General features: G+C 37.5%; 1 protein-coding gene across 2 annotated transcripts in view; it reads right to left on the bottom strand.

The window, feature by feature from the left end:
- Window positions 1–16615, bottom strand: part of COL6A2 (collagen type VI alpha 2 chain) — a 63620-nt gene extending 47005 nt beyond the window's left edge. For both annotated transcript variants that reach the window (XM_053698899.1, XM_053698900.1), the window contains exons 1-6: window positions 16466–16615; window positions 14620–14723; window positions 3217–3818; window positions 2001–2021; window positions 603–668; window positions 8–61 (exon numbers count right to left, since the gene is read on the bottom strand). In XM_053698899.1, the coding sequence (XP_053554874.1) occupies window positions 8–61; window positions 603–668; window positions 2001–2021; window positions 3217–3818; window positions 14620–14716 (840 nt within the window). In that variant the 5' untranslated portion in view covers window positions 14717–14723; window positions 16466–16615. The remainder of the gene's footprint in view (window positions 1–7; window positions 62–602; window positions 669–2000; window positions 2022–3216; window positions 3819–14619; window positions 14724–16465) is intronic.
- Window positions 16616–24164: the final 7549 nt, after the last annotated feature.

Consider the following 24164-nt stretch of genomic DNA (forward strand, 5'->3'; position numbering starts at 1 on the left):
ATCATACCTGGCGACCTTTCTGTCCTTGTGATCCAGGTTCTCCTACATTACCTTTTGCACCCTGAAAAAGAAAGATTCATGAGGAGCAGATACCCAGAAATTATAAAGTCCCCAAGACAGGGACAGTCATCTAAAAAGAGAAAATTATACAATTCCAAATAACATAGCTGTGACACAGACAGAGATAGAGTGACATAGGGACAAAAACAATACGGAGGTGAAAAAGTGACAGAAAATAGAGAAAGACAACCACAGTCATGTGACAGAGTGCTTTAGAAAGTGAAAAGGTAACACAGTGATTATACATTTACCAAAAAGGCACAGATAGTGAAGAGCTGATATATGACCCAAAGATAGCAAAGGAAAGACAAAATGACCCCAAAAGAAAAGTATACACTTTTTTATTTCATGATGTTTACAGATATAAATGAGCTAATGGAGACGTGCAGGTTAAAAGGGGTCGTTATATATATGGATGGAGTGGAAAAATGTGCATTGTTTATTACAGGACTTACATGAATTAAAACAATGATGCAAATGAGAACAAACAAGATAAAAACACTAAACATACAGGTAGGTTTTATTAAAACCCTTACTCATACCTTTTGTCCTCTTTGTCCAGCATGGCCTGGGGGACCAGGAATTTCCAGACAACTCAGTTTGTAGCACTAAAAAAAAAAATATAAACATACTAAAGTAGGAGAAATCATTGTTATCAATGTTACCATATGGGCTTATATCCTGACAATAATAGCCAAATTTAGAATAATGACTTTCAATGTGCTAAGTTACTGTTCACTACAACTGTGTCCAATGTTGTGGCATGGGCAGGTTTCTCTCCACATTTGTATTTATGGTGAGACCTTTTCTCATTTTCTCTTTTTTTCAAAGCCACACTTTTTTATGCTAGGTTCAAACTCCAACCTTTAAAATACAATCTCAAAAATACCTATCCATGTTCCATCTACAAGACTCAATCTTTGTTCTAACAAAATGCCACCACACCCAGCCCTCTTTTAAGCCACCATACATACACACCAACATATACATTCTAACCTCTGATAAATTATTTTAAACATTTGTTCTTTCATTATAATTGCCCTTTTTTCCAATATACAGAGGACTATCTCAGTGAAAACAGAGATTCCTTCTGTTGTACGATTATATAGGGTACTATTTCTACCCCTTTAAAGGTTCACCCACATTCAGCACTGTAATTACACATAAAGGGACAGTAACGTCAAAATGAAGTAATAAATTATGTATTGGACAGAGTATGACTTTTTAAACAACTCTCCAATCTCCAATTTCCTTATCAATTTTGCGTAGTTCTCTTAGTAATCCCTGGTGAGCTTAGGAGCATGCACGTGTCTTTAGCCATCCGGTAGCAGTGTTTCCAATTAAGTTTATACGAATGTTATACATAGTTACAAACATGCATGCTCCTGACCCTACCTGAATTTACTCTTCAAGAAAGAATACAAAGAAAAAAAAAATCAAATTTGTTAATAGAAGTAAATTAGAAAGTTGATTAAAATTGCATGATTTATCTGAACCATGAATGTTTATTTTTGACTTTGCTGTATCAAAGGTGCACTTCTTATTTCCATTGTTGTTCTAACATAAAGTGTAGGGTTATAAGTAAGCCTTTTTTATAACTATTAAAATATAGGACATTATTCTTGTATCATCAAGAATATTATACCTTTAATAAGGCAGAATCATAACCTTGTGTCAGTCTACCACCCTAGACTAACTTCCTAGACTTTGCATCTTCACCCTGTGCAACCTGACAAGTGCACTATGATGAATAACCACACTGTACCCCCATCAGGTGTCTATTCACCCATGCAATCTCATTTGATATCCAATGCTAGTATAAGCTATATCCCTACCAATGTGATACCAATCTGTCCTATGTCTACAAAAGATATGTCTACAACCCTGTATTACCAGTCAGATGCAGTGTAAATCCTTCATGTAATCATGGGTATACTCACATCTCCATAAGCTTCATGTTTCTGTAAGAAAAAAAAATATTTTTAAATGTTTGATACCAGTTTGCCCCTACAAAAAAAATCATAGGTGCTTCCCTGCCCATTTAATTTTTTATATACATGGAGTGTTCCACAGATTGACTGAGTAAATGTGTATTTTGAAATCCATCAGATAGGGTGTTTCGCTGTATAGGAAAGTTAAATAACTGCATATGTGGGTGGTGCCTTATTGCTATGTGTGCATATATCTATGCATAACTGGTTGAATGGTTGTAATCATAATGCAATTGTTTCAGATAACTCAAGTGTTTGTGAATGTTTAGTTTTTGGAGATATTACTTTTGTTGTACTGGTGCATGAAAATGTGTTTATGGTGTCTCACTGCGTGAGGTCATTGTGTGTGTTTGATATCAGTAATGTGTTTTATAAACACATCTTACTAGGGTTATGGAATGCTTCAAAATCATTGTATTTCTGGGTCTCTAGCAAGAATTATAGGACACATATACATAAAATTTAGGCTTATGTTCCATGTGAATTTGTGTGGGCTTGTGCTGTCTGAGAATTAAATTAAAATGTATGAAACATGGATCTTAACTCTGTAGAATATTGTATGCTTACATTAAAATAAACAGCATGTGAAAATTAATACTAAAATACACCCAATACAACAAATATAAATCACAATGTCCACTAAATAAATGTAAATACAGCAAATTCTATTTGTGTTTAAAGTTGATAGTTCCAATTGCCTTTTTTTTTTTTTACCCAGGAAGCTAAATAAAATGGCTGAAGCTCTAGCTTACATGAGAAATCTTTTTATGGAGGACATTAAGATAAATATTTTTATAAAATTGATTTACTATATCAAACTTGGTGTAAGCTTTCAACAATATATATATACAGAAAATTTTGCCAGCCAAGTGGTATTTCTAAGTAATCAGGTGGGGGCAGTGTAATACTTTGCAATAGCATAACATTTTCTCTTATTTATAAATGTCGCTTAAGCTATCCAAAGCACACATTAATTGCATAACATAACATAAATTGATTTAATGATAATTTGACAATTTTAGTTAATTTTAGCTTAATATTGGCTTAAAATTTAGCAGAGTGGTCAGTAAAATCAGCCAGGTGGTGTCCCCATTAAAATAAGTCCTGGGGAGAACACTGTATATTTACGCAAAAAAAGATTATAAATCACCTAACTTCTACTTACCATGACCTGGACAATTTTGTCAATGGTTTTCAGATCAATCTCAGTTTGATCATCTTTTCTAGTCACTGAGTATGAATTACGAAACAATTCATGGGGGAGGTTTGCAATCTCCCTGAGACCAGACTCATACACATCATGACTAGCAGCAACTGAGAACAGCTTGATGCCAGCTTCCCTTGCCCGCTCGGCCTGAGTCTTCATCCCTCCACATGGGTTGCCAGTTACATGCCCGTCTGTGATTACCACAGCAAAGTTAATGGAACCATCCCCTAAGGCTTGGATCTTTGCTGTCATGTTGGAGATGGCGCAGTCAGTGAAGGTGCCTCGTCCAATGTACTGAACTCCACGTAGGCGAGCAATGTAGTCATTCTTGTTGGTGGTGACTGGACTGTACTCAATCACCTCATCTGAATAGTGAAGTCCTCCAAACTGCCAGTTCAAAAGTACTTGGTCCAGATAGGCTGCATCTTCTAACTTATCCAAGAAGATTGGAATGAAGCGTTTCATGTGGTCCAACAAGCTCTGGATTGGAGCTGTCTGTAGGATGATACTCTCAGATGTGTCAATGATGAAGTAAATATTGATTGGACACTTGGTTTTGTCTACAGGAAGACCATATGAAACTAGTTAGGGCTACAACATGTCACAGTACATGTAGTGGAAGGAGGTAAGAGGTTATGTTGAAAGTGTCAAACCTTAGAGGGTTAAGGCATGCAAACCATATAAAACGTTCCTAAATGTAAATTTAGGGGGCAAGAAGACAATGAAATGTATCCCAATATAAAAGAGGGGATAATTAACATGACACAACACTCTTGGATACGCAAGGAGACTATATATTCCCTTATGATGTGATTTTGTTACATATTTGAGCTATATGCATAATGGTATTGTTTACTCAGCTTTTCTGGTTCACTTCTGTCATTTTTGTGTGAGAGGTTATGGGCTAGATTATAAGTGGAGCGCTATATATCGCTTTCATGAAAGCGATATTAGCGCTCCAATTGGTAATACCAGTAAGTAAGTAGCGGTAAGTAGCGTAGTGATGGCAGCAAACAAATATATATAAATATATATATATTTATGTATGCTGATATACATATGTATTTACACATATTAACACATAAATATATATGTATATACCCATATACATATATATATTACTGGGAACACACAGCTCCCATTGATCGCAATGTAAACACACTTTTCAGTGCAGTTTTTTTCTAACACCCCACTCCCACCAACTTTAATCCCCAAGTACTGCCTAGTGTAGTCATTTTTATTAAAAATAAAGATATTGCCATCTTTATTTTTTAATGAACTACACTAGACAGCATTTTGGGGAATACATTTGCCAGTTTGTGGGAGCACAATCATTTAGCACTCCACTTGCCTGTACAGATTTGTGCTCTTACTGCTGGATACTATAGTGTAACAAGGAAATGTATAACTACTTTTTGCTTATCATGAGGCTCATTATTTATTTTCTTATTTATTTTAAAGAGCAGCTCTAAAAATATAATAAATAACAAGTGTGCAGATTGAAATAAGAGTGTTATAGAATGAAAAAAATGTCAGAAACTGTTTTTTCTGGTTTTGTCAAATAGACAATCGTATTATGCTACACCTGTTATCCCGTGAGTAAGTAAAAGTAATAACATACATCTTTGCAAAGTATTTAGCATTTAAGTTTGCTTATATATAAATATGTATTTACAATTCAATTACTGCAAATCTTTCTCACTACCCAGGCTAACTCTTTTTAAGGAATTCCAATCAATTAAAAGACCGACCGTTTGTATTAGTAAAACTACGCAAATTATAAAACCAATATAACAAGGAAATGTATTTAAAACATGAAAAACTATAAGAAGCATATTGCACAGTTAATCCTAGAGGGGTTTATAGACCTTCAAGCAAGCAAAAGATGTGGATCAATATGAAAGTAGATCATGTTGACAAATGAATTTAATACAGATGCAGATGATGATTGCCTAATGTAGGTGTAAGCAGTATTTACACAACCCCATAAATATCAGTAATTGGTGTTTATCTTTAAAGGGACATGATACTCAAAACTTTTGTCTGCTTCTATGTTGAAGAAATGTTTTCAAAATGTGTGACAGTGCTTTGTTTTTGGAACAAATGGATGTTCGTCTGCTTAATAAACCACCTTTTCTCTATGAGAGCTGTCTGTGTCAGGTAGTGAGTAGTAGAGTCCTATGACCCAGTACTAATTCATGCACTTCCTGTTAGTTTCAGATGAAATATAAACATATTTTACTAAACTATTTTTCATAAATAAAATATGTATAACATGTTTAACTGGTTGTGCTTTTATATAGATTCTAGAAAGTTATGAATACCATGTGCCTTTACCAATTTTATAATATTTTGTGCTGAGTAAACAGCTAAAAATGCAACATTTCAGGAGGTCAGGGTTGTTGAATTAGAAATTAGAAAAAGTCTAAAATCCTTGTAGAAAGTTGACCTAACTGTATATTCTGATGGATTGGAATACAGCTAATTGAATTTTCCGTATAAATAGTATAGGGAAGATTGAAATAGTGTAAAAGCTCTTGAAAAAACAGTAGAAAAGTGAGTTATTTTTTAGTCTTTGCATGTCTTCCAATGGCTTTATATGTAAAGACTCAAACACAAGCCATGGGAAGTTCTTCACACAACTACTCAGATTAGAAAGGGAGTTAATTGCACATACATTGTTATTTGCTTTTCCACCAATGTCTACAGAGGAACAGTAATTATAGCTTCTCACTAATTTTACAGTCATCAAAGATAAATCAACTTCATAAGAAGTTTTTATATGACACAAAAGTTAAAGCTCTAAAATTTGGGAAATGTTCACAAATTTACGGCTAGATTACAAGTTTTGTGGTATGAGTGAAAAAGCAGCGTTAAGGCTCTTTTTCACTACCGCTGGTATTACGAGTCTTGCAGGTTTAGCTGCACCGCACACTTTTTTGGCCGTCACGCAACGTAACTACCGCAGCTTTCAAAAAGTCCTTTTTCAATAAGACTTCCATAGCGCCGGTATTACGAGTTTGCCTGAGAGGCCAAAAAGTGAGCGGTACACCCTAAAACTACAAGATCCATACCGTAAACTGAAAGTCAGTAGTTATGGCTTTTATGTTACAACGCTGTAACATAAAACTCATAACTAAAGTACTAAAAAGTACACTAACACCCATAAACTAAATATTAACCCCTAAACCGAGGCCCTCCCGCATTGCAAACACTAAAATAAAATGATTAACCCCTAATCTGCCGCTCCCGACATTGCCGCCACTATAATAAACATATTCACCCCTAAACCGCCGTACTCCCGCATTGCAAACACTAGTTAAATATTATTAACCCCTAATCTGCCGCCCCAACGTCGTCACTACCTACCTACACTTATTAACCCCTAATCTGCCACCCCCAATGTTGCCGCCACTATACTAAAGTTATAAACCCCTAAACCTAACCCTAAGTCTAACCCCCTACTATAATATAATTAAAATAAATCTAATAAAAAATTCCTATCATTAACTAAATAATTCCTATTTAAAACCAAATACTTACCTGTAAAATAAACCCTAAGCTAGCTACAATATAACTAATAGTTACATTGTATCTATCTTAGGTTTTATTTTTATTTTACAGCTAAGTTTGTATTTATTTTAACTAGGTAGACTAGTTAGTAAATAGTTATTAACTATTTACTAGCTACCTAGCTAAAATAAATACAAATTTACCTGTAAAATAAAACCTAACCTGAGTTACACTAACACCTAACCTTACAATACAATTAAATACAGTACATTAATTAAATCCAATTAACTAAACACATAATAAAAAATAAATTATCAGATATTTAAGCTAATTACACCTAATCTAATAGCCCTATCAAAATAACCCCTCCCATAAAATAAAAAAGCCTCTAGCCTAAACTAAACTACCAATAGTCCTTAAAAGGGCCTTTTGCGGGGCATTGCCCCAAAGAAATCAGCTCTTTTACCTGTAAATAAAAATACAAACAACCCCCCAACAGTAAAACCCACCACCCACACAACCAACCCCCCAAATAAAATCCTAACTAAAAAAACCTAAGCTCCCCATTGCCCTGAAAAGGGCATTTGGATGGACATTGCCCTTAAAAGGGCATTTAGCTCTTTTTCGGTGCCAAAAAACCCTAATCTAAAAATAAAGCCCACCCAATAAACCCTTTAAAAACCTAACACTAACCCCCGAAGATCCACTTACAGTTTTTGAAGACCTGACATCCACCCTCAAGGAAGTGGCAGGAGTCCTCATCAAACCCGGCAGAAGTCTTCATCCAAGTGGGCCGAAGTCTTCATCCAAGCCGGCAGAAGTCTTCATCCAGACGGCATCTTCTATCTTCATCCATCCGGTGCGGAGCGGCTCCATCTTCAAGACATCCGGCACGGAGCATCCTCTTCTTTCCACGGTGACTGAAGAATGAAGGTTCCTTTAAGTGACGTCATCCAAGATCGTGTCCCTTGAATTCCAATTGGCTGATAGAATTCTATCAGACAATCGGAATTAAAGATGAAAAAATCCTATTGGCTGATGCAATCAGCCAATAGGATTGAGCTTCAATCCTATTGGCTGATCCAATCACCCAATAGGATTGAGCTCACATTCTATTGGCTTATTGGATCAGCCAATAGGATTGAAGCTCAATCCTATTGGCTGATTGCATCAGCCAATAGGATTTTTTCACCTTTAATTCCGATTGGCTGATAGAATTCTATCAGCCAATCGGAATTCAAGGGACGCCATCTTGGATGACATCACTTAAAGGAACCTTCATTCTTCAGTCGCCATGGAAAGAAGAGGATGCTCCGCGCCGGATGTCTTGAAGATGGAGCCGCTCCGCGCCGGATGGATGAAGATAGAAGATGCCGTCTGGATGAAGACTTCTGCCGGCTTGGATGAAGACTTCGGCCCACGTGGATGAAGACTTCTGCCAGCTTCGATGAGGACCTCTGCCGTTTCGTTGAGGATGGATGTCGGGTCTTCAAAAACTGTAAGTGGATCTTCGGGGGTTAGTGTTAGGTTTTTTTATGGGTTTATTGGGTGGGTTTTATTTTTAGATTAGGGGTTTTGGGCACCAAAAAAGAGCTAAATGCCCTTTTAAGGGCAATGTCCATCCAAATGCCCTTTTCAGGGCAATGGGGAGCTTAGGTTTTTTAGTTAGGATTTTATTTGGGGGTTTGGTTGTGTGGGTGGTGGGTTTTACTGTTGGGGGGTTGTTTGTATTTTTATTTACAGGTAATAGAACTAATTTCTTTGGGGCAATTTCTATGGAAGTCCCATTGAAAAGGGCTATTAGATTAGGTGTAATTAGTTTAAATATTTGATAATTTCTTTTTTATTTTGTGTAATTTAGTGTTTTTTTGTAATTTAGTTAATTGGATTTAATTAATGTAATTGATTTAATTGTAGTGTAAGGTTAGGTGTTAGTGTTAGACAGGTTAGGTTTTATTTTACAGGTACATTTGTATTAATTTTAGCTAGGTAGCTAGTAAATAGTTAATAACTATTTACTAACTATTCTACCTAGTTAAAATAAATACAAACTTGCCTGTGAAATAAAACTAAAACCTAAACGAGATACAATGTAACTATTAGTTATATTGTAGCTAGCTTAGGGTTTATTTTACAGGTAAGTATTTAGTTTTAAATAGGAATTATTTAGGTAATGATAGGATTTTTTTTATTAGATTTATTTTATTTATATTATAGTAGGGGGTGTTAGGGTTAGGGTTAGGTTTAGGGGTTTATAACTTTAGTACAGTGGCGGCGATGTTGAGGGCAGCAGATTAGGGGTTAATAAGTGTACTGTAGGTGGCAGCAATGTCGGGGGTGGCAGATTAGGGGTTAATAAGTATAATGTAGGTGGCGGCGGTGGCGGGGCATCAGATTAGTGGTTAATAACTTTAATGTAGGTGGCGGTGACATTGGAGATTAGGGGTTAATAAGTGTAGAAAGAAATTAAAGTATAGCCATAATGGTAGCTAAAGGCAATTCACAAATATTTGGCTAATCCTATACTCATACTGCCATACGTATCAGCCAGGAAGGGATTGGGGTTGCTGCACCGGAATGTAATAATTTTGGTGACAGTTCTGACATTTTATACAAAGACACAATATCGATAGTACAACAGACTGGAAATCTTTAGTATACTAAGATCCCAGGATCCATAAAATCCCAGTGCAATCCCAGGATCCATAAAATCCCAGTGCAATATCTTGATGTAAGGTTTGGTTTGCTGCCGTTAGAGTTAGGAACTGAGGTTAGGGCTAGAGCTAAGTTAAAGAATGGTGTCAGAATTGGTGATTGGGATGCAGTTAGGGTTACAGATACCTATGAGGTAGCCACCTCACCAAATAACTGCCACTTCCAACACTAAATCAACAACTGCCCAATATAAAAATCAAAATACTGGATTCAGATAGAGCATATGAACTACTGTCCAATTTACTTTTATTATCAAATTAGCTTTGTTCCTTTGCTATCCATTGTTGAAAAGCATACCTAGTTAGGCTCAGGTGCAGCAATGCACTACTGGGAGCTAGCTGTTGATTGGTGGCTGTACATATATGCCTCTTGTCATTGGTTCACGAAAGAATCATGAAAGAAAAAAATTGTGTTTACTGTCAATCTTAAATGTTTTATTAAAAAATAGTGAACTTCCTTGGTTATTCACATTCCTTCCATGTCTTGGGAAGCAGTGATTGATCCAAAACATCACAGACTTTTTAAACAAGCTATTCCTTTTGGATGTTACAGCTTAAAGGGACAGTCAACCCAAAACGGCTTTTAAATCCTACATATAGGGGTCTATTTATGAATCAGCGGATGCTGCTTCCGACTGAAGCGGAAGTTATGAAGCAGCGGTCCTAAGACCGCTGTTCCTTAACAAATCCGCCACCTCAGACACCCCCTGCTATCGGCCGCAAATCTGCATGGGGCATTATTGCACCAGCAGTTAACCAGAGCTGCTGGTGCAATGATAAATGCCGACAGCGTATGCTGTCAGCATTTATCAATGTGCGGCGGACATGATTCACTATAGCGGATCATGTCTGTCCGAACCTACATAAATAGACCCCATATAGTTTAAAAAGATTATTATTTTTAAATGTAGCCGAATTTTCAACAATATTGCTTTCACATGTAAAAAGACTTACTATGTTCGTTTCTGTAGTTCAAAAATGTCCACCTGCCCCCTCCCCTATTTCATCATAAGTGTCGCAACCACTTTTCTATTGTACACGCTACCGGCGTTAGCACCAATTGTACTGAGCAGTTACTTTCTGTTCCGGCTGAAAAAGTTCCCCCTTGACGAAAATCGGCGCATTGCGCATGTACAAACGCCGGGAGCGTGTACAATAGAAAAGTGGATGCAAGAAGACACTTGTGACGAAATAGGGGAGGGGGCAGGAATACATTTTTTAACTACAGAAATTAACATAGTAAGCCTTTTTACATGCTAAAGCAATATTGTTGAAAATTGGGCTACAGTTAAAAATAATAAATGTTTTAAACTCTATGGGGCCTATTTATCAAAGGTCTTGTGGACCTGATCCGACAGTGTGGATCAGGTCCGCAAGACCTTGCTGAATGCGGAGAGCAATACGCTCTCCGCATTTAATATTGCACCAGCAGCTCACAAGAGCTGCTGGTGCAACGCCGCCCCCTGCTGACTCGCGGTCAATCGACCGCCAGCAGGGAGGTGTCAATCAACCCAATCGTACTCGATTGGGTTGATTTCCAGCGATTCCTGTCCCCCTCATCAGAGCAGGCGGACAGGGTTATGGAGCAGCGGTCTTTAGACCGCTGCTTCATAACTGCTGTTTCTGGCAAGTCTGAAGACTCGCCAGAAACACGGGCCCACAAGCTCCGTTCGGAGCTTGATAAATGGGCCCCTTTATGTAGGATCTAAAAGCCGTTTTGGGTTGACTAACCCTTTAAATAAAAAATAATAATACATATATGTATGTTTGTGTATGTGTATAGAGTGTGTATATATATATATATATATATATATATATACAGGGAGTGCAGAATTATTAGGCAAATGAGTATTTTGACCACATCATCCTCTTTATGCATGTTGTCTTACTCCAAGCTGTATAGGCTCGAAAGCCTACTACCAATTAAGCATATTAGGTGATGTGCATCTCTGTAATGAGAAGGGGTGTGGTCTAATGACATCAACACCCTATATCAGGTGTGCATAATTATTAGGCAACTTTCTTTCCTTTGGCAAAATGGGTCAAAAGAAGGACTTGACAGGCTCAGAAAAGTCAAAAATAGTGAGATATCTTGCAGAGGGATGCAGCACTCTTAAAATTGCAAAGCTTCTCAAGCATGATCATCGAACAATCAAGCGTTTCATTCAAAATAGTCAACAGGGTCGCAAGAAGCATGTGGAAAAACCAAGGCGCAAAATAACTGCCCATGAAATGAGAAAAGTCAAGCGTGCAGCTGCCAAGATGCCACTTGCCACCAGTTTGGCCATATTTCAGAGCTGCAACATCACTGGAGTGCCCAAAAGCACAAGGTGTGCAATACTCAGAGACATGGCCAAGGTAAGAAAGGCTGAAAGACGACCACCACTGAACAAGACACACAAGCTGAAACGTCAAGACTGGGCCAAGAAATATCTCAAGACTGATTTTTCTAAGGTTTTATGGACTGATGAAATGAGAGTGAGTCTTGATGGGCCAGATGGATGGGCCCGTGGCTGGATTGGTAAAGGGCAGAGAGCTCCAGTCCGACTCAGACGCCAGCAAGGTGGAGGTGGAGTACTGGTTTGGGCTGGTATCATCAAAGATGAGCTTGTGGGGCCTTTTCGGGTTGAGGATGGAGTCAAGCTCAACTCCCAGTCCTACTGCCAGTTTCTGGAAGACACCTTCTTCAAGCAGTGGTACAGGAAGAAGTCTGCATCCTTCAAGAAAAACATGATTTTCATGCAGGACAATGCTCCATCACACGCGTCCAAGTACTCCACAGCGTGGCTGGCAAGAAAGGGTATAAAAGAAGAAAATCTAATGACATGGCCTCCTTGTTCACCTGATCTGAACCCCATTGAGAACCTGTGGTCCATCATCAAATGTGAGATTTACAAGGAGGGAAAACAGTACACCTCTCTGAACAGTGTCTGGGAGGCTGTGGTTGCTGCTGCACGCAATGTTGATGGTGAACAGATCAAAACACTGACAGAATCCATGGATGGCAGGCTTTTGAGTGTCCTTGCAAAGAAAGGTGGCTATATTGGTCACTGATTTGTTTTTGTTTTGTTTTTGAATGTCAGAAATGTATATTTGTCAATGTTGAGATGTTATATTGGTTTCACTGGTAAAAATAAATAATTGAAATGGGTATATATTTGTTTTTTGTTAAGTTGCCTAATAATTATGCACAGTAATAGTCACCTGCACACACAGATATCCCCCTAAAATAGCTATAACTAAAAACAAACTAAAAACTACTTCCAAAACTATTCAGCTTTGATATTAATGAGTTTTTTGGGTTCATTGAGAACATGGTTGTTGTTCAATAATAAAATTAATCCTCAAAAATACAACTTGCCTAATAATTCTGCACTCCCTGTATATATATATATATATACACACACACACACTCTATACACATACGCACAAACAGTATACACAGTTAGGGAGAGATTACAAGTGGAGCGGTATTGTGAGTCTCCGCTATAGCGATAACTCCGCTAGATATAAGATTTTTGTGCTAGTTGGGTGCGCTGGTATTACAAGTTCAAATTAAACTGTTTTTGCTTTAGCGGTAACCTGACTAGCGCAAAAATCCAAACTCAAAATATCGTCCGTGTTTACGTATTCCCCCATAAAAGTCATTGGAGAAAAAAAAGTTGGAAACAACCCCTAACAAACAAACATTTCTACATATATCTGATGTTTTTTTAAACAAATATATGTTTATACCTATAGATATATACAGAAATATATAGGAATATCTATTTTAAAATGCAAAGTACATATTCCCCTGTGTACAGAACATTGTAATGTGAAATATTTACAGTAATACATAGTTAAAACCTTTATTAAATATGAATATTGCATAAATATGTTTTTATTTGTTTTCATCTACTTAACGGCAAAAGGCTATAATACATTTATACATATGTCTATGGGGCCAATTTATCAAGTGTCGGGCGGACATGATCTGCTGTAGCGAATCATGTCCGCCCGACATCGATAAATGCCGATACCATACACTTATTTCTAGTGAAATGCTTGTGCAATGCTGCCCCCTGCACATTTGCGGCCAATCGGCAAGCAGAGAGTGTCAATCATTCTGATCGTATCTGATCGAGAAGATTGCAGTCCGCCACCTCAAAGGTGGCGGATGAGTAAGGAGCAGCGGTCTTATGACCGCTGCTTCTTAACTTTTGTTTCCGGCCAGCCTGAAGGCTCGCACGGAAACTGCTGCATTTACAGCATGATAAATCGCCCCCTATATGTGTGTACATATATTTATGTGTTTATATGTGTATATATGTCTGTAAATACATATATACACATATAAATACATAAATAAATATGTACACATATATAGACATATACAGTGTGTCTGTATATATATATATATATATATACACACATATTTAGACATGTATATGTATGTATCTCAGTGTTAAAGTCCTTTGGCAGCTTTTTTTTCCCTGACACCCAAGATCTCATATCTTTGAGCCCTTATAACTTTTCTTTGCAATATTTTATTTTAATAATTTTTATTAGACAGTGTTATTATAAGTGTAAGTATACTTTGTAATATATTTTTGATGTTTTGTGGCACTTTTTATTTTTCGCCAAACTTGTATTATTAGCACAATTTAATAGGCGCACAAACGATCGCAAAAACCCTTGCACAATCGTTTGCGCGCCACTTGTAATCTAGCCCTTAGTGTTTTAGAATAAGGGTGAGTTAACCCTTTGGATACCAGTAAAGTGCTTCAACACACCTGCACCCTCCAGCAGAATTGTCAACAGCATGTAGTTATGATATTTTGGCAGTCACAATACTGCCTGTGCGGTGACACTCACAAGCTAACAGAACAAATTACAAATAGAGTGTACACAAGCTATAATTGCAAGTAATGTAACAGAAAGAAAAGTGATGCGTGCCAAAGGGAGCATACAGTAAGACTATAGCAACGCAAATAAATAAATCACATGACACATTAGATAGTGCCTTTGTATGAAGACCTCAAGTCACATTACAATGCAAAGAGTGGTTTAATGACACACACTATTTACTAATAATACTAGTATGAGACAATACACAAAGGACATGTTATTATGGTGTGTATACATCAGTTACCTGTACATGGTAAACTTAATGCAACGTCATCAGTCTGTGCCAAAAGAGATCCAGTCAAGGTGCACAGCAGCAAACCTAGCACAGGAAGCTGTGTCATGATGACCCTGGGGAGAGACACATTAGGTGAAACACAGTGACAAGCTTGTCAAATACAAGTGGTAGCAAGAGCACCTTCCCATTGGCCCCCAGCCTCTCTTCTAGAATTGGAAAAAGTGTCATCTTAACTCGCTGAAATCTTCAGTTTTACCCACAAAGCACCAGCACTTCAGCTACACTAGCTTTTCATTTTTAATAAATTGCCTCCAGACACACAGAGAATGTAAACACATTTCTAAGGGTTAAAAGTATCATGTGGTCATTTTGAGGACTTAAAAGTGCATATGTGGCTCCTTTCTGTTGTCTTTTAAGGGCCTCACTTTGTGTATGCTTCTTGGTTAATAGTATTGATAGATAGATAGATAGATAGATAGATAGATAGATAGATAGATAGATAGATAGATAGATAGATAGATAGATAGATAGGCAGACAGATACTGTGGATAGATACTTAGATAGATATAGCTATACATTACAAATAGGGTGCCACCTTTCTTGGAAAAAACACTTGCCAATTCTAATTTGCATACATTTGAATATAAAAATATACAGCATAAAAATTTTAGAAAATAAAACTGAAAATAAGACTGAATTTAATGTATCATTTGTTTATAATTAGATAACAAATATTCTACATTTATGGTTTGTTGTCTACATCAACCTCCATTTAAAAAAATGTCTTACATGATGGTAAAATAATAGTAGGGTAGTAACCCTAATTTCAAATATCGAGGGCCTTTCAAGGTAAAATAGGCTGGAACCAGAGCACTATTTTGTGAGTTAACACTCCAGAAATTAGAGAATCAATGATATAGAGAAAGAATAGATTTATAGATTTGGATAGATTTTTCTTACTGAAGAGTACTTTGAATTTGTAGTGAATCCTGGTGGAGTATCACATATAAGAAATGGGCTAAGTAATCATGGCCATACTCAAATTCGGTCCCTCAGTATATCTCAGGCCTAGATTCATTAACTTTTTGAAGAAATCCCTAGTAAAACCAAGCTCTATCTTAGAAATTGATTTACAACAAACATTTGGAGAGATCTTTCAATCTTTAGTAAACTAGCTTTATGGCTTAAAAGCAAAATGCAGAAAATCTCACTGTCGACTTCTTTAATCTAGCCACTGTCACCAGAAGAGAAAAGAGGCTCACTTAGATTATGTCACATATAGTAGTTGTGCTCCCTTTTAAAGTCTATGCACATTTCCTAGTGTTAAACACACAACAGATATGTAATGTCGAGCATAAGATATGAACCTCTGTAGTCTGTAATGTTATATACACATAGGAAAGGCTTCCCGTAGTCACATACACACAGACACATACAGGTGTCTTCAGTTTGTCTGGATACCCTGTAACACAGGGGCTGCCTCAGTCTATGTCATACACAGAAGATGAGCTCCCTCAGTCTGTTATAAACAAGAGTGGTTTGCTCAGTAAGACTATGCAATGAAAAAGGAGTGAGCACCCTGTCTGTCAGAGTACAGCATCTTGCATTTATTATGTTACACTATACTACTACAGTATGCTTTTCAATAACATTTTCATTCTAAGAACATAAAACAGCAAGAAAGTAAAATAATAAAATTACTAAGTAAGTAATATTGCTTTAAAATGTGCCTTTATTTAGTTAGTTGTAAAAATGTTCCCCTTTTTAAAGTGGTGTGAGATCTTTACAATGTCTCAGAACAGAGAAGGAGGTGGTTAGACTACAGATAATTAAAGTGAAAATATAGTGATCATACCTGACACAAGCAGGGTAGGGTCCTTCACTGGTTGCAGAGTGGTAGCTGGTGGCTGGGTCTTGTGTTGTAGGGAACAGTGTCCAGATGATGAGAGAGATGTAGCGTCTGCTCCCTGCTCCCAGCCCAACAAACTACTCACTGGAACTGCCCCCTCTAGTCAATGCTTAGCATCTGGCTGTGCAGTGCTCAAGATAGACACTGGGAGGAGCTGTGGTTCCACTGTAGGGTGGGAATGCCCCCTCCCCACACATATCACCTAAATAGGAAACTTCAACTCTTACTATTAAGCAAAAGTTGTATTTTAAAACCATTTTTCTTGTTTTCAAGCTATTTCATTATTTCCATACAGAAATAAACTGAAATTTACAGAATCTTCCAGCCCATATAGAACTTTTCTTCCTATTTACAGAAATTACATTCTACTTTCTATATGCCTCAGCAACAGAAAAGTAATTCAGATAGCATCATGGTACTATATTTCATCCTCTATAGCGCAGCCATTACAAGTTTTGAAAGAGCCACCTTGTGCGTGCAATATGGTTGCGTTGAGCTCCATACCGCACAAAATACAAGCGCTGTTTTGACATGCTTGTGCACGCTTTCGACTTCGACATCAATGGGGAGAGCGGGTCAGAAAAAAAACCTAACACCTGCGATCTCGGAATGAAAAGCTCTGTAACGCAGTCCCATTGATGTCTATGGGGAAAAAAAAGTAACGTTTAAACCTAACATCCTGACATAAACCCCACGTCTAAACACTAATCTACTGCCCCTGACATCGCCAACACCTAAATAATGTTTTTAACCCCTAAGCTGCCGCTCCCGATATCGCCGCAACTATACTAAAGTTATTAGCCACTATTCCCTTGCACCCCAATTATAGCTAGCTTAGGTTTTATTTTTATTTCACAGGAAAGTTTGTATTTATTGTAACTAGGTAGACTAGTTAGTAAATAGTTATTAACTATTTAATAACTACCTAGTTAAAATAAATACAAACTTACCTGTTCAAATAAACCAATAGAATTTCAGTAGCTCTCATCCTATTAACTGATTTGAACAGCCAATAGGATTTCAGAAGCTCTCTTCCTATTGACTGATTTGAATTTCCAAAATCAAATCAGCAAATAGGAATGCAAGGGATGCCATTTTGAATTGTGTACCTTGCATTGAAGATTCAGTATACAGCGGCGACCGTATGAAGAGGATGCTCCGCGCCGGATGTCTTCAGGATGGACCCGCTCCACGCCGCCGGGATGAAGATAGAAGATGCCGTCTGGATGAAGATGGAGCCGCCGGTATGAAGATCCTTTTAGCGGGACTTTAGCAACTGTAAGTGGATCTTCGGGGCTAGTGTTAGGATTTTTAAAACTTTTTTTTTTTTTTTTTTTTTTTAGTTTAGGGTTTGGGCTTTTCTTAAAAGAGCTAAATACCCTTTTCAGGGCAATGCAAAAGAGCTAAATGCCCTTTTAAGGGCAATGCCCATACAAATGCCCTTTTCAGGGCAATGGGTAGCTTAGGTTTTTGTTAGAGTTAGGATTTTTATTTTGGGGGTTGTTTGGGTGGTGGGTTTTACTGTTGGGGGGTCTTTGTATTTTTTTACAGGAAAAAGAGCTGTTTAACTTAGGCAATGCCCTACAAAAGGCCCTTTTAAGGGCTATTAGTAGTTTATTTTAGGCTAGTGTTTTTTTTTTTATTTTGGGTGGACTTTTTTATTTTTATAGGGCTATTGGATTAGGTGTCATTCTTTTTTATTTTTGATAATTTTGTTTGTTATTTTTTGTAATTTAGTGTTTGTTATTTTTTGTAATTTAGTATTTTTTATTTTTTGTAATTAGATACTTTGTAATATTTATAGTAGTGTTAGGATTTTTTAAAGGTGTATTTTAGTTGTCTTTAATTGGTAGTTTAATTTTAGTTTAATCGTTATATTAGTTTAATTTTAGTTTAAACTTTGTTTTTTTTAATTTGACAGGTAAGTTTTAATTTAATTTAAGATAAGGAAATTGTAATGTTAATATAAATTTAGGGGGCGTTAGGTTTAGGGTTTACTAGTTTAAATTAGTTTATTGCAATGTGGGGGGCTTTCGGTTTAGGGGTTAATAGTTTAATTTAGTATATTTCATAGTGGGGGGCTTGCGATTTAGGGGTTAATAGGTTTATTATAGTGGCGGCGGTGTAGGGGTTAATAACTAGTATAGTGGGGGCGATGTGGGTGGATGGCAGATTAGGGGTTAATAACATTTAAATAGTGTTTGCAATGCGGGAGGGTGGCAGTTTAGGGGTTAATAACTTTATTATAGTGGTGACAATGTCGGGGAGCGGCAGAATAGGGGTTAATAAATGTTATTAGTGGCGGCAATGTCGGAAGCAGCAGGTTTGGGATTAATAAATTTAATATAGTGTTTGCGATGCGGGAGGGCCTCGGTTTAGGGGTTAATAGGTAGTTTAAGGGTGTTAGTGTACTTTGTGACACTTTAGTTATGAGTTTTATGTAACAGTTTTGTTGTGTAAAACTCATAACTACTGCTCTCAGATTGTAAAACAGATCTTGTCGGTATAGGCTGGAATGCAAGCATTTTAGCCTCACCACAAAATGTCATTTTTACGAGTGTGGGACTGGCGTTGCGTTACAGGCTAAAATGCTTGCGGTACAGCTATACCGACAAGACTTGTAATGGCTGCGGTGCTGTTTTAATGCTGAAATTACCATTTTTTCAGAGTTAAAACCTGAACGCAAAACTTGTAATCTAGGTGTTAGAACTTTATTTAGGGTGTTTATAATGCAAAAGGTAAAATGTATCTGAAAATTGTTATTACTTACAACTTAATTTTTGCTGTAAGTTTAAATACTTCCTTATTCTAGTTTTTGGCCCCCATTTATAAAGCTGCCTAAATAGCTTTGGGGGCAGTTTCACGCAGGCTCATTGGTACGACAACTGCTTCTTAAAGGGACAGAAAACAACATAATTTTTGTTGTTTAAAAAGGTAGATAATCCCTTTATTACCCATTCCCCAGTTTTGCATAACCAACACAGTTATATTAATATACTTTTTATCTCTGTGATTACCTTGTATCTATGCCTTTTGCAAACTGCCCCCTTATTTCAGTTCTTTTGACAGACATGCATTTTTAGCCAATCAGTGCTTGCTCTTAGGAGCTTCACGTGCAGGAGCTCAATGTTATCTATATGAAACACATGAACTAACGCCCTCTAGTGGTGAAAAACTGTCAAAATGCTTTCAGATTAGAGGCAGTTTCAAAGTCTAAGAAATTAGCACATGAACCTCCTAGATTTAGCTTTCATCTAAGAATATCAAGAGAACAAAGCAAAATTGGTAATAAAAGTAAATTGGAAAGTTGTTTAAAATTACATGCCCTATTTAAATCATGAAAGATTTTTTGTGACTTTACTGTCCCTTTAACATGTCCCCAACCTCAGAGGGTAAGAACGTTTGACAGCCTGGACTTGTTTTTCCGGGATAACTGACAAGGCCTGTGCGCAAGCAGGGGGCTGGGTTGCGCATGCGAATGTGTGTGCAAACTTAAATTCCAGCAGAGGATGCTGATCTGAAGGCCATGAATGTATACGTACTGGGGACTTGAAATAAGAACCTTATCTGCACAGAACTTCCTAAATGGAGGCCTATAAGCGCAGACAAATGCTGTAATCTTAATCCAATTTCCATTTAACATTAGCTAGTTGCTAGTTTTAAGAAGAAAATGATGATCGTAGGCCGAGTTTACATTGCTGGTGCAAAACCTGCTGCATATTAATCAATTTGACTAGTGTAAAGTGTTCTCAGCATTTGTTCTGTTGCAGGTTTAGGTACCACATCATTCTGTTTTACAGGTGCAATGAAAACGTATTTAGGATTTGAGCAAAACCCTAACACTGTTTTAATTTAATGATCAGCAACTTGGTAGGTTTCTAAAGAAAATTAGCATCTAAGAAAATTAGCATCAAACGCGGCTTAGAAGACTTGTTTGTGAATGACACCTTTACCTGTGAGCAACTTAATTCTTAAATATTCACATTACTTTACTGAGCATCTATATGTTTCACATTTTGGTAATACTTGTTCTAGAGGGGAGTCTTCTCCATTACACCTAGTAGAGGTAGATATGCTTTTTGCACTTTTATCATCATTCAGCTTGTTTTGTAATGACCTGATATTATATTCAGTTAGTGCAGCTTTATATTCAGACATCATATTTAGTGGACACTATATGATGAGGTATTATATTACTTTAAGAGGCTATATAACCAGGTATTATATTCAGCTAGGGTATGTATATAACCAGGCATTATATTCAGCTAGGGTATGTATATAACCAGGCATTATATTCAGCTAGGGTATGTATATAACCAGGCATTATATTCAGCTAGGGTATGTATATAACCAGGCATTATATTCAGCTAGGGTATATATATAACAAGGTATCATATTCAGCTAGGGTATGTATATAACCAGGTATCATATTCAGCTAGGGTATGTATATAACCAGGCATTATATTCAGCTAGGGTATGTATATAACCAGGTATCATATTCAGTTAGGGACAGGGTATGTATATAACCAGGAATTATATTCAGCTAGGTTATGTAAGTAACCAGCTATCCTATTCAGTTAGGGTATGCATATAACCAGGCATTATATTCAGCTAGGGTATGTATATAACAAGGTATCATATTCAGTTAGGGTATGTATTTAACCAGGCATTATAATCAGCTAGGGCATGTATATAACCAGGTATCATATTCAGGGTATGTATATAAACAGGCATTATATTCAGCTAGGGTATGTATATAACCAGGTATCATATTCAGCTAAGGTATGTACAGGGAGTGCAAAATTATTAGGCAAATGAGTATTTTGACCACATCATCCTCTTTATGCATGTTGTCTTACTCCAAGCTGTATAGGCTCGATAGCCTACTACCAATTAAACATATTAGGTGATGTGCATCTCTGTAATGAGAAGGGGTGTGGTCTAATGACATCAACACCCTATATCCGGTGTGCATAATTATTAGGCAACTTCCTTTCCTTTGGCAAAATGGGTCAAAAGAAGGACTTGACAGGCTCAGAAAAGTCAAAAATAGTGAGATATCTTGCAGAGGGATGCAGCACTCTTAAAATTGCAAAGCTTCTGAAGCGTGATCATCGAACAATCAAGCGTTTCATTCAAAATAGTCAACAGGGTCGCAAGAAGCGTGTGGAAAAACCAAGGCGCAAAATAACTGCCCATGAACTGAGAAAAGTCAAGCGTGCAGCTGCCAAGATGCCACTTGCCACCAGTTTGGCCATATTTCAGAGCTGCAACATCACTGGAGTGCCCAAAAGCACAAGGTGTGCAATACTCAGAGACATGGCCAAGGTAAGAAAGGCTGAAAGACGACCACTACTGAACAAGACACACAAGCTGAAACGTCAAGACTGGGCCAAGAAATATCTCAAGACTGATTTTTCTAAGGTTTTATGGACTGATGAAATGAGAGTGAGTCTTGATGGGCCAGATGGATGGGCCCGTGGCTGGATTGGTAAAGGGCAGAGAGCTCCATTCCGACTCAGACGCCAGCAAGGTGGATGTGGAGTACTGGTTTGGGCTGGTATCATCAAAGATGAGCTTGTGGGGCCTTTTCGGGTTGAGGATGGAGTCAAGCTCAACTCCCAGTCCTACTGCCAGTTTCTGGAAGACACCTTCTTCAAGCAGTGGTACAGGAAGAAGTCTGCATCCTTCAAGAAAAACATGATTTTCATGCAGGACAATGCTCCATCACATGCGTCCAAGTACTCCACAGCGTGGCTGGCAAGAAAGGGTATAAAAGAAGAAAATCTAATGACATGGCCTCCTTGTTCACCTGATCTGAACCCCATTGAGAACCTGTGGTCCATCATCAAATGTGAGATTTACAAGGAGGGAAAACAGTACACCTCTCTGAACAGTGTCTGGGAGGCTGTGGTTGCTGCTGCACGCAATGTTGATGGTGAACAGATCAAAACACTGACAGAATCCATGGATGGCAGGCTTTTGAGTGTCCTTGCAAAGAAAGGTGGCTATATTGGTCACTGATTTGTTTTTGTTTTGTTTTTGAATGTCAGAAATGTATATTTGTCAATGTTGAGATGTTATATTGGTTTCACTGGTAAAAATAAATAATTGAAATGGGTATATATTTGTTTTTTGTTAAGTTGCCTAATAATTATGCACAGTAATAGTCACCTGCACACACAGATATCCCCCTAAAATAGCTAAAACTAAAAACAAACTAAAAACTACTTCCAAAACTATTCAGCTTTGATATTAATGAGTTTTTTGGGTTCATTGAGAACATGGTTGTTGTTCAATAATAAAATTAATCCTCAAAAATACAACTTGCCTAATAATTCTGCACTCCCTGTATATAACCAGGTATCATATTTAGGGTATGTATATAAACAGGCATTATACTCAGCTAGGGTATGTATATAGCCAGGTATCATATTCAGTTAGGGTATGTATATAACCAGGCATTATATTCAGTTGGTTCAGCTTTATGTTCAGGCATTATATTCAGTGGGAACTGTATGATGAGGTATTATATAAAGTTGGGAGGCTGTATAACCAGGTATTATATCCAGCTATGGTATGTATATAACCTGGCAATATTACATTCAACTTTTGGATTTGGGGGGCTGTCTAAACATCTATTATATTACAAAGATGCTTGTGATGAGAGCAGGATGTGATGTCACTAGTATGTGGGCGGGGCTTAGGTCCGGTGTCTGTGTCGCAGTTAGTTTAGTACAATCAACCTGACTAGATGTGTATTGTTATGCTCTGCAATAAAATAGAGTTGTACCATCATTGCTGTGTCCTGCATATGTCCTGCATCTCATGACATGGTGTCAGAAGTTCTGGACTGCGCTTCTGTTCCTGATCGATTGCAATGTCAAAGTTTACCCCACCTGAGCCTTTTGACTTTTCTCAGCCTGCAGCTTGGCCCACATGGTGTCAGCGGTTTCAGCGCTTCAGGATTGCATCCAAACTGAACAAGGAGAGTGGTGAAGTACAAGTTAATTCTCTTTTATACTCCATGGGGAAAGATGTAGAGCCAGTGTTCAATGCTTTTACTTTCCAAGAAGGGGAAGAAGTTAACTTTGATATAGTTATGGATAAACTCAGTGCCCACTTTGTGCCCAAAAGAAATGTGATTCATGAGAGAGCTTGTTTTCACAAACGTAATCAGCGTGTGGGAGAATCTGTGGAGTCATTTGTGCGCAGCCTGTATGAACTAGCTGAATTCTGTGAGTTTGGTGTTGCTAAAGAAGAGCAAATCAGAGACAGAATAGTTATTGGAATTGCAGATGCTGAAGTCTCCCTGAAGCTGCAGTTAGAGCCTGATTTAACGTTAGATGGGGCTATTAGGATGGCCCGCCAGAGTGAACTGGTGAAAAAGCAAAGTGCTGATCTGAGGTCTGAGAGTATTGTGGATGAAGTGCAACAGTCTAGGAAAATTACTAGTGAAAGGCACAGTGTGAGCGGTAGAGGCCTAGAAGTGGATGGGCGCAGCATGGCCGATGCACACGGTGCTACCGGGCTCATGATCAGAGTGCTATATGCCCGGCCAGAGATAAAAGATGCAGAAAATGTAACAGAATAGGCCATTTTGAAGTGGTGTGTAAAACTGAATACATTAAGGAGATGCAGGTGG

This window comes from Bombina bombina, chromosome 1 (assembly GCF_027579735.1).
Source record: "Bombina bombina isolate aBomBom1 chromosome 1, aBomBom1.pri, whole genome shotgun sequence".
In the NCBI taxonomy this organism is placed as follows: domain Eukaryota; kingdom Metazoa; phylum Chordata; class Amphibia; order Anura; family Bombinatoridae; genus Bombina; species Bombina bombina.